The sequence below is a fragment of the Hyperoodon ampullatus genome (assembly GCF_949752795.1).
Source record: "Hyperoodon ampullatus genome assembly, chromosome: 18".
NCBI classification, from domain to species: domain Eukaryota; kingdom Metazoa; phylum Chordata; class Mammalia; order Artiodactyla; family Ziphiidae; genus Hyperoodon; species Hyperoodon ampullatus.
The window spans coordinates 50036456-50048295 of NC_136931.1; the positions used below are offsets into that span (position 1 = coordinate 50036456).

The following is an 11840-nucleotide window of genomic DNA, read 5'->3' on the forward strand; positions in this document are numbered from 1 at the left end:
CAGAGCCTGCCATGTGATCGACAAAGTTACATCTTACTCATGCTCGAGTTAAGTGAAAATCACTGAGTATCCCTCAGGAAACCTAAATTGCTCCTTTGGTGCAGGTTACAGCATTTGATAGTTTTTTCTCTTGAGCCCACGTAGCAGTGACACCAGAATTGCCGTAGCTTGTGTAAGGGCGTGGGGATGGGGAGCAGTGTGGAGAGTGGGCTTAGTACTTGACCTTCCTTCACTTTCCTCATTTGATATTCACATGTCTCTTTACAAATGTAATATAAACTGTATTATAAAATAGTTCAGATGTTTAAAAAGGTATGTCAGGAGCACCCATGTCCCCACCACCCAGCATAGGAACCGTATGTGTACCAGATAGGAAGGACCCACTTGAGCAGCACACCCAGTCCATTCCCTTCCAGAAGTAACCGCACCCTGAATCCTGTCTTTTCCTAACTTCGTACATTTACTACCTTAGTAAATGTCCCTAAATGTTGTGTGGTGATTTACATGTTTTTAAAGTTTACATAAACAGTATCAGACTTGTTTTCCTCTCAAAATAATTTGAGGAAGATTCATCGTGGTTCCTGTAGCCTCTAATTCATGGATTTCCTCTTAATACCCCGAGTCCGCCAGATACGGGCAGCTGTTCTTTTGGCTGAACCTCCATGAAACTGGCTGGTTTTCCAGACCCATTTTAAGAAGCTCACGGGAAGAGGGGCAAGAAAGGGCTCGGAGAATGGGAAGGAAGACGGATGAGGCCTCTGGGCCGCACGTGAGTAAGAAGGTGTGTGAAGGTGGCTTTCAGGTTTTAGGACAAAGCAGGCAGCCACTGGGTCCCTCCGTTAGGGCTCCCGCTTCACCTCGGAGCAGTGGGTGTCCGGCGCCGACCTGGAGCGTGGGCGGTGGAACGCCGTCCGGCGCGAGGGGGGCGTGTTGCCGGCTGTCTACCAGTCCTAGTTAGAGCGCCCGCGGCAGTGCGCCCGCAACCCTTTGTCTCTCTCGGGCTCCCGTCCACCCGCCCCTCCCCTACACCACCCATTGGCCGCGGCCCCGGCCCGGGGCGGGGAGAGAGAGTGAGGGGGCGGGGTAGAGTGGCGTCAGCGCAAGATGGCGGCCTCAGCGGCGCCGTTTCTGCGATTGTGGAGCGGGCTCCGGCGAGGCGCGCGGGGGCTGTGCGCGAGGCTCGCGACGCCGCCCCCTCGGGCCCCGGACCAGGTGAGCGGGGAGGGGGTGGGGGTGGCCTCCGGGTGCTGGGGCTCCTTCCTGGAGTTCCAGGCGGACCGCCGCCGCCCGGAGGTTCTGGGACGCAGCACCTCAGGGTGCTGAATGGAACACCGCCAGCATTTTGGGTCTCTTCCCCGCTTCCCGGGGTAGGCAACGCTTGCGTCCCGGGCTAGATGCTTGGGGGCTCAAGTGCGTCCTCTGGACCCCACCTCCTCGACCGCACGTGGGCGCCGGGGGAGGGGAGTCATCTGTTCCCCCATCTCAGTGACTGTTCAGGTAATACTTGAGGGGGAGGAGCCCGGGACGCTGGAGTCCCAGCCTGGCCTTGCGGGTATTTTCCCCGCGGTGGTGGTGGTGGTGGTGGTGGTGGTGAGGTAGATGTTCGGGCTTTTGATTTGACCTGCCTCCATCTTGACAGAGACCCAGTCATTCTGACCTTCGGGTTCATTACTTCCGTGCCCTAAGCCCCAGCAAGCGATTGCCCCTCTGGCGCCGCTCCCATTCTCTCCCCCTCCACACCCCCCTACTGTGAGCCCCAGGCGTCCGGAGGACTTAACTCCCCGTCCTGTCCCCTTGAGTGTCCTTCATTGTCTTGCTCCAGGAATCCCAGTGTTCAGCCAGGCTCCCTCATCTTATCTCCCTGCCCTGCTTTTTCCGGCTCCAGGCCCTCCAGTTTTTTGCCTTGGGATCCCGGGCACCAGAGCTTGTCAACTCTTGAACCCCTGGGATCCTGGCGCCAGACAGTTTAGTTCTTGACCCCTCTGAGAGACCCAGTCTCCTGCCTGCCCCTCCAGGCACACAACACCTGGAGGCCATGTGGGTGGCTGCTTCTTGGCTCCCAACCTCGATTCTTCTCAGACCAGGGTGCCCAAACCACCCTGACCTTCTTTCTCTCCTCTCTTGGCCAACCTACCCCCTTTCGGTTGCAGGCTACAGAGATTGGGAGCCGAGCAGGCACTAAGGCCCAGGCCCAGGGGCCACAGCAGCAGAGGAACTCGGAGGGTCCCAGCTATGCCAAAAAAGTCGCACTCTGGCTTGCTGGGCTGCTCGGGGCTGGTGGGACCGTGAGCGTCATCTATATTTTTGGTGAGGAACATACCCTTGCCCACCAGTTTTGTTCTGTTGGCCCTCTGTTCTGCTTGGGAACTTCCCCCTCTTTCCCCTAAGGGCTTCACCCGTCTTCATTCCCTGGCTCTTCCCTCAGTAGGGCAGCCAACTAGAATTTGGAAATGAGGGAAGTCTCCCTACTACCTCTCTACTCAGCGTTCTACTCTTTCTAGTTGGTTCCTGCACTAAGCTATGGGGAGTCAATTGGAAGAGAAGGAAGGATAGGCTGGGCCCACCCCCCTAAGCTACCTCTTCCCTCAGCACCCAAAACTCCAGCCTTCCCCCTAGTCCCTTCATTCCTCAGAGACCCAGGAGACTCTGCCCCAGCCCTTGTCTCAGAGGCCCAGGTATCCTGGCTACCAGCCCCCTCCTCTCTCTCAGGAGGCCATGATGCTCTAGCCCGCTTCCCTCAGACCCAGGAGGCTAGGCCCCCTGCCCTTTTCCTTCCTTAAAACCCAGGAGACTGGATCCTCAGTCCTCTCATTCATCACTATCTGCCTTACAGGAAACAACTCTGTGGATGAAAATGGTGCCAAGGTGAGCGGGAGAGAGACCCAGAGCCTTACCAGGGGTCCCATCCTGTGGGTCTCCTCCCGTTTGGCCTGTTCAGGCTCATTTCTGGTCTGGGGTGAACCTCCCCCTCCCAGGGACCTTTGCCTACTCTTCCCAGGGCCCTGGAGATTCCTTTTCTGGGTGTGATGGGGTTCTGCCTTTGCCATCCCAAACCCTCCATTTTTCTCTCTACCTCCCAGATTCCCGATGAATTCGACAACGGTGAGTAAATAAGCACAGATCCTGGGGTCCCCTGACCCTCTCTACTGTGCCCTCCCCATTTGGTGCTCCCCCACCCCTCCATTGGGAGGTAGGGGAATCAGCAGCTGGATGGCTTGGGGGGAGGGGCATACAAAACTCCAGTCCCCTTCCCTGGCCCCTCAGCCCAAGAGCAGATGGTCAGGGACAGATAGATGGGGGAGGGGAATCCTAGGTGGGTGGGAGTGCTTGGGGAGAACTGGGCTTTCTATTGCCAGACACGTGACTTCCTGTGCCTTAGATCTGAGCATCTGCAGCCCCTCACCCCCTTCTTTATGACAGCCTCTTTTTTTCCCACCAGGCCCCTACCCCATCCAACTCCTCATTTCCGAAACAATGCCTCCTTCCTTCCTCCCCCTTCTGATTAACCAGCTCTTAGGGAGCTTCTGACAAGTTGGATAGTAGAGAGTAGTTGTCAGTTCTATCACACCTGGTCCCTCCCAAGAGAAATATACAATTGGTCGGTCCAGAAAGCCACTTGTTTGTGGTAGGGATGTTTGCAAACTGGCATGTTAGTACATTGATTGTTTTAAACTAGGCAGGTAGGTAAGTATGCTGTTTTAACTGGGCAGATGTAGAATCATACTGGTTTAAACAAGGCAGTATACTGATTTACGTTGGACAGGTAAACTTGTAGTTTTAAAGTGTGTGTGTTTATTAGCTTAAGTGGTGTTTCGATATTTTGGTTTCAAAAAGGCAGGCCCACAGACAGTAGTTTAACTGCACTAAAAATATTATATTGAAACAGGTAGTCATGTAAGATTTCTGTTTTAAACTGGATTTGGTGTATTCATTTATCCAAGATTTGTCAACCTCAGCCATTCTGATACTATAGATCATATAATTCTTTGTTGTAGGGGAGTGTCCTATGCATTGTAGGATGTTTAGCAGCATCCTGGGCCTCTATCCACTAGATGCCAGTATTGTGACAGTCAAAAATATCTCCAGACATTGCAGAATTTTCTGGGAAGCGAGGAACAAAACCGCTTCTAGTTGAGAACCACTGGTTTAAAGTATACAGACGTGTGTATATGTTTATCGTGGCTTAACTAGATTTCACATACTTGCTTAAAGTGGGCACATCTGGAAACCTAGAGGTTCAAAATGGACTAAATATACTGGCATAATGTCAGCAGATTTATTTATATGTATGTGGGATTTAAGTGGGCAGACGTATAAGCATTCTATTTTATACCTGGGGTGGTGTGTGGATATAAGTATTCAGATTAAAACTTGACAGGTGAATAAAAACATTGTTCCTACCTGGCAGTTAGTTATGTCATTGCTTTTTACCTTTGTACTCGGAAATGAGCTGTTTCAAACCAGGTAGGTATGTAGACCTATTTGTATCTGGTAGATAAATAAACCCCTGGTTTGTCCAGGAGGTTGAGCAGTGGCTTATCTTGGAATCCTCTTGTGCCCTGGTGTTCTCCTAGATCCAATTCTGGTACAGCAGTTGCGCCGGACATACAAATATTTCAAAGATTATAGACAGGTGAGCAGGAGCCCTGGGCCCAGTCCCTATCCCTTCACCCCCAGCCTCCTGCCTCCTTGTCTGAGTGCCCCCATTACATCTCTCTTTCACAGATGATCATCGAACCCACCAGCCCCTGCCTTCTCCCAGACCCTCTGCGGGAGCCGTACTACCAACCACCGTACACGCTGGTCTTGGAGCTCACTGGCGTCCTCTTGCACCCTGAGTGGTCGGTGTGTCCTGGGGAAGGCAGCGGGTTAGGGACACCAGATAGGGCTGGGTGGCCGGCTTGTGATGATGTGGTTAAGAGCATAGACTCTGGAGCCAGGCTGGGGTTCAGCCCCAGTTCCACTCTGTGATCCAGGGGAAGAGGTATCACCCCTCATTGCCTTGCTTCCCTCAACTGTGCTACTCCGCAGCCCGGAGGTGGTTGTAAGTGTGCCTTGGCACACAGTAAGTGCCATAGGGGAGTCACATCCTCCATACTCCTAGACGCTCAGTCACAGCCGTGTACTCCTGAACCCCTCTGAGAGCCACAGAGATTTCCAGGAATCCCCCGAGACTGGGTCTTTGTCCTCCTGGGGCTACAGGGGCCTCCGGGTCTCAGTGTTTCACTGTTCTCACTGCCTTTCCAGCTGGCCACTGGCTGGAGGTTTAAGAAGCGTCCAGGCATCGAGACCTTATTCCAACAGCTCGCCCCTTTGTATGAAATCGTCATCTTTACATCAGAGACTGGCATGGTGAGGCCCCCAGGGCATGGGCGGGATGGTCGACGTGGCAGGAGGTGAGGGAGAACTGCAGGGCCAAGGCTCAGCCTGACCTTGTTCTCCCCCGCCCCACCCCCCAGACTGCCTTTCCACTCATCGACAGCGTGGACCCCCACGGCTTCATCTCCTACCGCCTGTTCCGGGACGCCACGAGATACATGGATGGGCACCATGTTAAGGTGCCATGTGGGGGCCATGGTGGGGCTCTGGGATTTGGGGTAGGGCTAGCACTTCCCAGAGGAAAGAGGACCTAGCTCTGACCCCAGCCTCAACCTGTTTCTGGTTGAGAAGCAACCGGCTGCTTCTGGTTCTGCCCCAGGTCTGATTCTGGTAGGACACTAGCCTGCCGCCAGCCTAGGCTGGGCCTCTACGCCCTTTTCTCTGTCCCAGAATCTGGGAGTGGGAGCAAGGGGAAATGGGGTCTCTCCAAAGAAAACAGTTGGGAGTACGGGGTAGGGACATGAAATTTGGAAGTGGATTTTTGTTTCTGTATCTGCAGCTGAGTGTCTCTGGGACTATGTAATTGTAATAGTTTAAATGAGACTGTTGGAATTTGACTTGGGGTCTGTTGCTGTGACCAGTGATACATCCAGGGGTCCAGGAGTCTGTGGGGCTGTGAATGGGTCTCTTTGTGGGTCTTTGTCCAGGTATCCATGGGTCTTGGTGTCTGTTGGGTTTCTGACTGTGTCTTGGTGGGTCTGGGGGTCTGTGTAGTTTTTCAGGGTTCAGAAGGACATGGGCTATGATTGAGGGTCTTGAAGGGTCTGTCTGGGTACCTGTCTTTGTATGACTCCCTGTGTGTTGCTGTGGATCAGTCTGCACCTCTGTCTGTGAGAAGTTGACAAATGTACAGCTTGTCACAATCACCTGGGGCAGTGGTTACATACACGAGTGCCCATCTCCCTCCCCAGGGAGCCTCCAAATCGGCCTGCCTGTGCGCCAGGCCCGGGTCTAGGAACCCGTGTGAGTGGCTCCTCTGCCCCCGGCCAGGTTTGATGTCTTCATCCCAGCCTGGTCTTCGGGAGGCCCTGTCGTGATGATCCCACTGTGTGATACCAAGTGCACGTGTAGTCTGTCCACCTCTCTCTCCCTCTGTGGGTTCCTGGTGGGAAGGGAAGGAGCACAGGCCTTGACCTGACCTGTCACCCACTTCCAGGACATTTCGTGTCTGAATCGGGACCCAGCCCGAGTAGTAGTCGTGGACTGCAAGAAGGAAGCCTTCCGCCTACAGCCCTACAACGGCGTTGCCCTGCGGCCCTGGAATGGCAACTCCGATGACCGGGTCTTATTGGACCTATCTGCCTTCCTGAAGAGTGAGGCTGACCCCTGACCTCCTGGCCTCTGACCCTGGAGCCCTTGACATTCAAGAGGAATGATAAGATGCTTGATTCTGGCTTGTTTTTTTCGTGAAACCAGGGACTTGCAATGCAGGAGATCCATGAGCATCTTGCAGTCTTTAGAAGCTTCTTAGAATGTTTGGGATGCTCCTCTGGAATGTTTAGGGGATGCCTGGGAATATTCAGGGGAATCCCTTTTAGACTGCTGAGAAGTGTTCCACGTAGCTCTGACCCCACCCCAGTCTGACCTTTACCCTTGCGGGCCCTGTCTCCCTCTGACCGTCAGCTGGCTGACCCCCACCTGCTATCCCCACAGCCATTGCTCTGAATGGTGTGGAGGATGTCCGAACTGTGCTGGAGCACTACGCCCTGGAGGAAGACCCACTGGAGGCTTTCAAGCAGCGGCAAAGCCGGCTGGAGCAGGTGAGTCCTCAGCTTCCCAGCATGGGTGGGGGGCGTCACCCTCAGTTACCCAGGCTCTTGAAGGCGGAGCCCTGGGGCAGCCTGTCTCCACTCTGGCTGTGTGACCTTGAGGAACTACCTTCCCTTTCACACCACCCGTCCCCGGGGGCCCTTTAATGAGGGGCGAATTGATTCTGCAGCCTGCGCTGAGCACAGGAGGCAGGAAACGCCAAGCATTTGAGATAGGTCCAGAGGCCTTGATGGTCTGGGGGTCCTGGTATTTTGTGGGGTGGGGGTTTGGATTAGGTCCAGGAAGAGAGATCCTTGGACACTTGGCCCAAGGGTTTGGGCAAGGAGTTCTGATGATCTGTGATCCTCTAATTTGTAAGTGGGGATAAGAATATGAATTGAGTCTGAGAAAGAGATTCCCAGGAGTCTAGGCTGAGGTTGATTGAGTTTGGGGTTGTGTTCCTGGCTAGAGCTCCTGAGTACCCAAAGGAGGAATCCCTGGAGATTTGGGCCTGGGATCCCTCAGCATCCAGACAGGGGTCTTAGGGCTCAAGACTGGGCACTGGGGGCTTAGGGAGCAACACGTTGTAGTCCAGTGTAGGGCCTGGGATAGGTTCCCAGGGTTCAGGGGACAGGCCCCCTGGGATTTGAGTCTGGGCTTCTGTGGCTCAAAGCTGGCTTTTGCCAGTGTCTGAACTGGGTCCTTAGGGTCTGGGTGCATCCTGTGTCTGGGCTGGGCAAAGGTTTAAGGAAGGTGGCCCCTGGGCTGACTCTCCCTCTCTGCCCCCAACTCCAGGAGGAGCAGCAGCGCCTGGCTGAGCTCTCCAAATCCAGCAAGCAGAACCTCTTCTTTGGCTCCCTTACCAGCCGCTTGTGGCCTCGCTCCAAACAGCCCTGACCTCTAGGCCGCCTCAAACTCAGTGCCTGGGTTCTGGGCCTCAGGCCCAGTGCTCCCAGACCACGGCTTGGCCAACCACATGTCCAATAAAGTTCATCCCAGACGCCACACTGCTGTGTCCGGAGAGTCTCCAGATGGGGGCATCAGGGTGCAGTGTGGGACTCTTCGGGGGTCGTCCCACAGTGGCTGATCAGCTGCCAAGCAGCGAGGGCACTCTGGTGGGTGATGGTTGGTTTTTAACTCTGGCCTGGGAATCCAAAAACCTGGGTAGGGCTCTGCCCTAGCCGTGTCTTCCCATGTGCCATGTGGTCTGCGAAAGTGCATCTCCCTCTTTGGCCCTGGATTCCCTGTGGAAAAGAGGAGAGAGGACGGCACTGTGGGTTGAAATACAGGCTGCTGTGTAAATGTGTGAAGTGTGGGCGCATGGGGCTTCGGTGGACCAGAGGCCCCGCCCCATCTCAGGAGGGCAGTTGCTGCTCAGCTCTGCCAGCCATGGCCCTGTGGGAAGGTGGGCCTAGAGTTGCTTGATCTTCTGGTTTTTCAGTAGAAGCCAGGAAAGGGGTTGTTATATTAAATCTCCCAATTTAAAAATGTTGGCTCCTAACTAAAACAGACTGTAGCAGCACTCTGCGATGGAACTTTCCGCAATGCGTACCCTGTGTCATGTATCTGCACTGTCCGGTAGAGCAGCCAGTGGCCTCATGGGGCCATTGAGTACTTGAGATGTGGCAAGGGTAACTGAGGGATGAGATTTTTAATTTTGTTTCATTTTAATTAATTTAAATAGCTGCATGTGACTACTGGCTCCTGCAATGGACAGCACATTTGGGTATTATTTAAGAGTGTTGAGTTCCAGACTGTTTTTTTTTTGGCCGCGCAGCAGCACAGCATATGGGATCTTAGTTCCCTGACCGGGGATCAAAGCCTGCTGCAGTGGAAACGCGGGGTCTCAACCACTGGGCCACCAGAGAAGTCCCTCCAGACTTTTATAAACCCAAATCCAAGTTCGGATCCAAGCTCTATACCACGTCCTGACTTGTGTGATCACAAGCAAACGAGCAAGTTACTTCCCTTCTCGGTGCCTCAGTTTCCACGTCTGTGAAATAATAGTATCTACCTCATAGGCTAGGCTTGAAGGCTGAGTGAGGCCCCCCAGGTAGGCACTCAGATGGTAGCTGTATGCACCTTGGGAGCACCTTTCTGCCTCCCTTTCCTCATCTCTAAAATGGGGGCGATGATAATATCCATCGTAGTGGAGTGGCTGCGAGGAGTAAATGGGACAGCTCATGCTCAGGCTGCATGTATATTCAGTGGGGCTTATTGTTACCAGGCCATGTTGGTTCTTCCCAGACTGAAATATCCTGTACCGTTTTGGCAGTTGCCTGCCCCCCGGCTGTCTCAGCCTCTCCTGCTCCCGCCAGCATTTAGTGCTAGTACCAGTTAGATACTTCTAAAAACCCTTCCCTGGTGTGTGTGAAAATAATTAAAATGTATTTGAAACTGTGTGGGCCAATTGGACTTGAACTCTAGATTTTTAAACAAGGCTCACAGATGTCTACAAATAAGCAACATTTGCAGCCCTCCACCCCCACCCTGAGGTGTACCATTTGTAATCCAGGAGAGAGTTTCCTCAATATCCTCAGGATTCCCTAGCTTGAGAGCATCTGCAGGATTGAGGGAGGGCCTGTGTTTCCTTTGCAGGTAGCTTTGAGTGTTGGAAACTCCTAACTGAAAGCAAGGTATTTGGGGAACATGATCCTGGGGAGAGGGTTTGTGGATGGAGGGAGCCACCACAAGTGAGTGCTTGCCGACCACGGGGGGTGACCCATGGGACCTTCCGAGGAGCCTTTTGAAATGTGACTCAGATGTGTCCATCCACGGGGCATGAAAGGAGGAAATACGTTTGTCCATTGGCCTGTGGCCCTGGGGGTTATGGTTAGCACTCTGGGTGGCACATGCTTCAGTGTCCAGTGGGTTCCTCCAAGCCCTCTCCCCGACATTGAGGCTGGTTCAGGGATGGTGCTGTCAGGTCACACCTGCTTAAAGCTGGATGGGAGGAGAGGGTTCGACTTGCGCCAGGTGGCCTCTGAGACGCTGCTTACGTGATACGGCGTAGGATGTTTATATATCAAATGCTCGGTGCTAGGGCTGCATTAGGGCGTCATCCAGTGGGCAGGATTGGGCCAGTGTTAAGGCATATCCCAGCAGGGGCTGAATTCCCAGGTTGCATGCCACTTGCAAGCCCGGTGACCCTGGGCAAGGTCTCGAGCATCTCAGTTTGCTCGTTCATAAGAGGTTAATAATAGTACCTCTCGTTTGCTTACTCAGCAAGTATTTCCTAAGTACTGACTGCCAGGCCTCATTTTAGGCACAAGGGCGTATTGGTGAACAAACTAGAGAAAAAACTCTAGAAAAAAAGGAGCTGATGTTCTCATGGAGGAGACAGAAAGTGGTCAGATATTTCTCGGGGTAGAATAAGTGCATACAGAAAAGCATGGTAAGGAGATAGAATGGTTTGGGAACAGGAGTGCTGTTTTAGATTGAATGGGACAGTCAGAGAAGGCCTCTTGGGAGGGTGTATTTGAGCAGAGACCAGAATGAAATGAGACGAACCATGGGGAGATCTGGGTGTGCCGGGCATGGTCACCCCAGGGCCTTTGCACTTGCTATGCCCTCTGCCATGAATGTTTTTTTCCCAGGATCCATATAGCTCACTCCCTCCCCTCCTTCAGGTCTTTGCAGATGTCACCTCAGCATAGCCTTCTGTGGGCTCTTAGGTGGGCACATAAGGAAAAGTCCTAGATAGCCAAAACGATGCTTGGAAATCCCTTAAAGTACACATACAGACTTGAGAGAATTCACATGAAACACTCATGCCTGGCACAAACCCTCAATAAAGGCTGGCTATTTTTACAATCTTTAAAATTTTTGAGATATCTCAGACTTGGAAACTGTTACCTCCCCAGTTATTATCCAGGGCAGGAATTTGCCTTCTCCCACAGCTTCTAATAGCTGTCCAAATCTCATTTGAATAGTTCCTATAATGGGAGGCTCACTCCTTCACCTACCCCAGTACAGGCCCTAATTTGCCTCCTAGTAACTGGGGTCCACAGGGTCTGGCTCTGCTTTGGGGCCACAGAACCTGTTTGAGTAGGGGGATGTGGAGGGAGGGCCTTAAATGTCAACCTTAGAGTTTCAGAAGCTGGAAGGCACTGGGGAGCCATGTAAGAGTCTATGTAGGAGAGGGTCATGATCAGATTTGTGCTTAGAAAGACCTCATAGGCCAGAGTGGTTGGGGCTGGGATAGAGGAGTCCCCAGGGGCTGTGGGAACTCAGAAGAGGTGACTGACCCCCTTGGGGGTGTTAGGGAAGGCCTCCTACAGGACGTGAAGTCTGTATGGTAAGAACAGAATTTAAAAAGAAGGAAGTGGAAAGAATATATCAAGTAGAAGAAAAATCTGTGCAAAGGAACCTGGGATATTCTGCACAATTGACCACGGCCCTCCCCTGTTCAAAACCCTTCCATGGGGCTTCCCTGGTGGCGCAGTGGTTGAGAGTCCGCCTGCCGATGCAGGGGACACGGGTTCGTGCCCCGGTCCGGGAAGATCCCACATGCCGCGGAGCGGCTGGGCCCGTGAGCCATGGCCACTGAGCCTGCGCGCCCCGAGCCTGTGATCCGCGACGGGAGAGGCCACAGCAGTGAGAGGCCCGTGTACCGAAAAACAAAAAAACAAAAAAACCCTTCCATGACTCCCGTCCTCAGGATTATGAGAAAACTGTTTAGATTGAGTTCTTTCATTCATTAAAAATGACTG

The 11840-nt window shown here is 53.2% G+C and overlaps 1 protein-coding gene across 1 annotated transcript; it reads left to right on the forward strand.

The window, feature by feature from the left end:
- Positions 1 to 1104: 1104 nt before the first annotated feature.
- Positions 1105 to 8133, forward strand: TIMM50 (translocase of inner mitochondrial membrane 50; the record flags this gene model as incomplete). Its single annotated transcript, XM_079723274.1, has 12 exons — positions 1105 to 1212; positions 1372 to 1497; positions 2151 to 2307; positions 2834 to 2865; positions 3081 to 3102; positions 4575 to 4633; positions 4726 to 4845; positions 5248 to 5352; positions 5460 to 5558; positions 6536 to 6692; positions 7033 to 7139; positions 7924 to 8133. The coding sequence occupies 12 exons, from the start codon at positions 1105 to 1107 to the stop codon at positions 8023 to 8025; spliced, it is 1194 nt and encodes a 397-aa protein (XP_079579400.1). The 3' UTR covers positions 8026 to 8133.
- Between the last annotated feature and the right edge of the window lie 3707 nt (positions 8134 to 11840).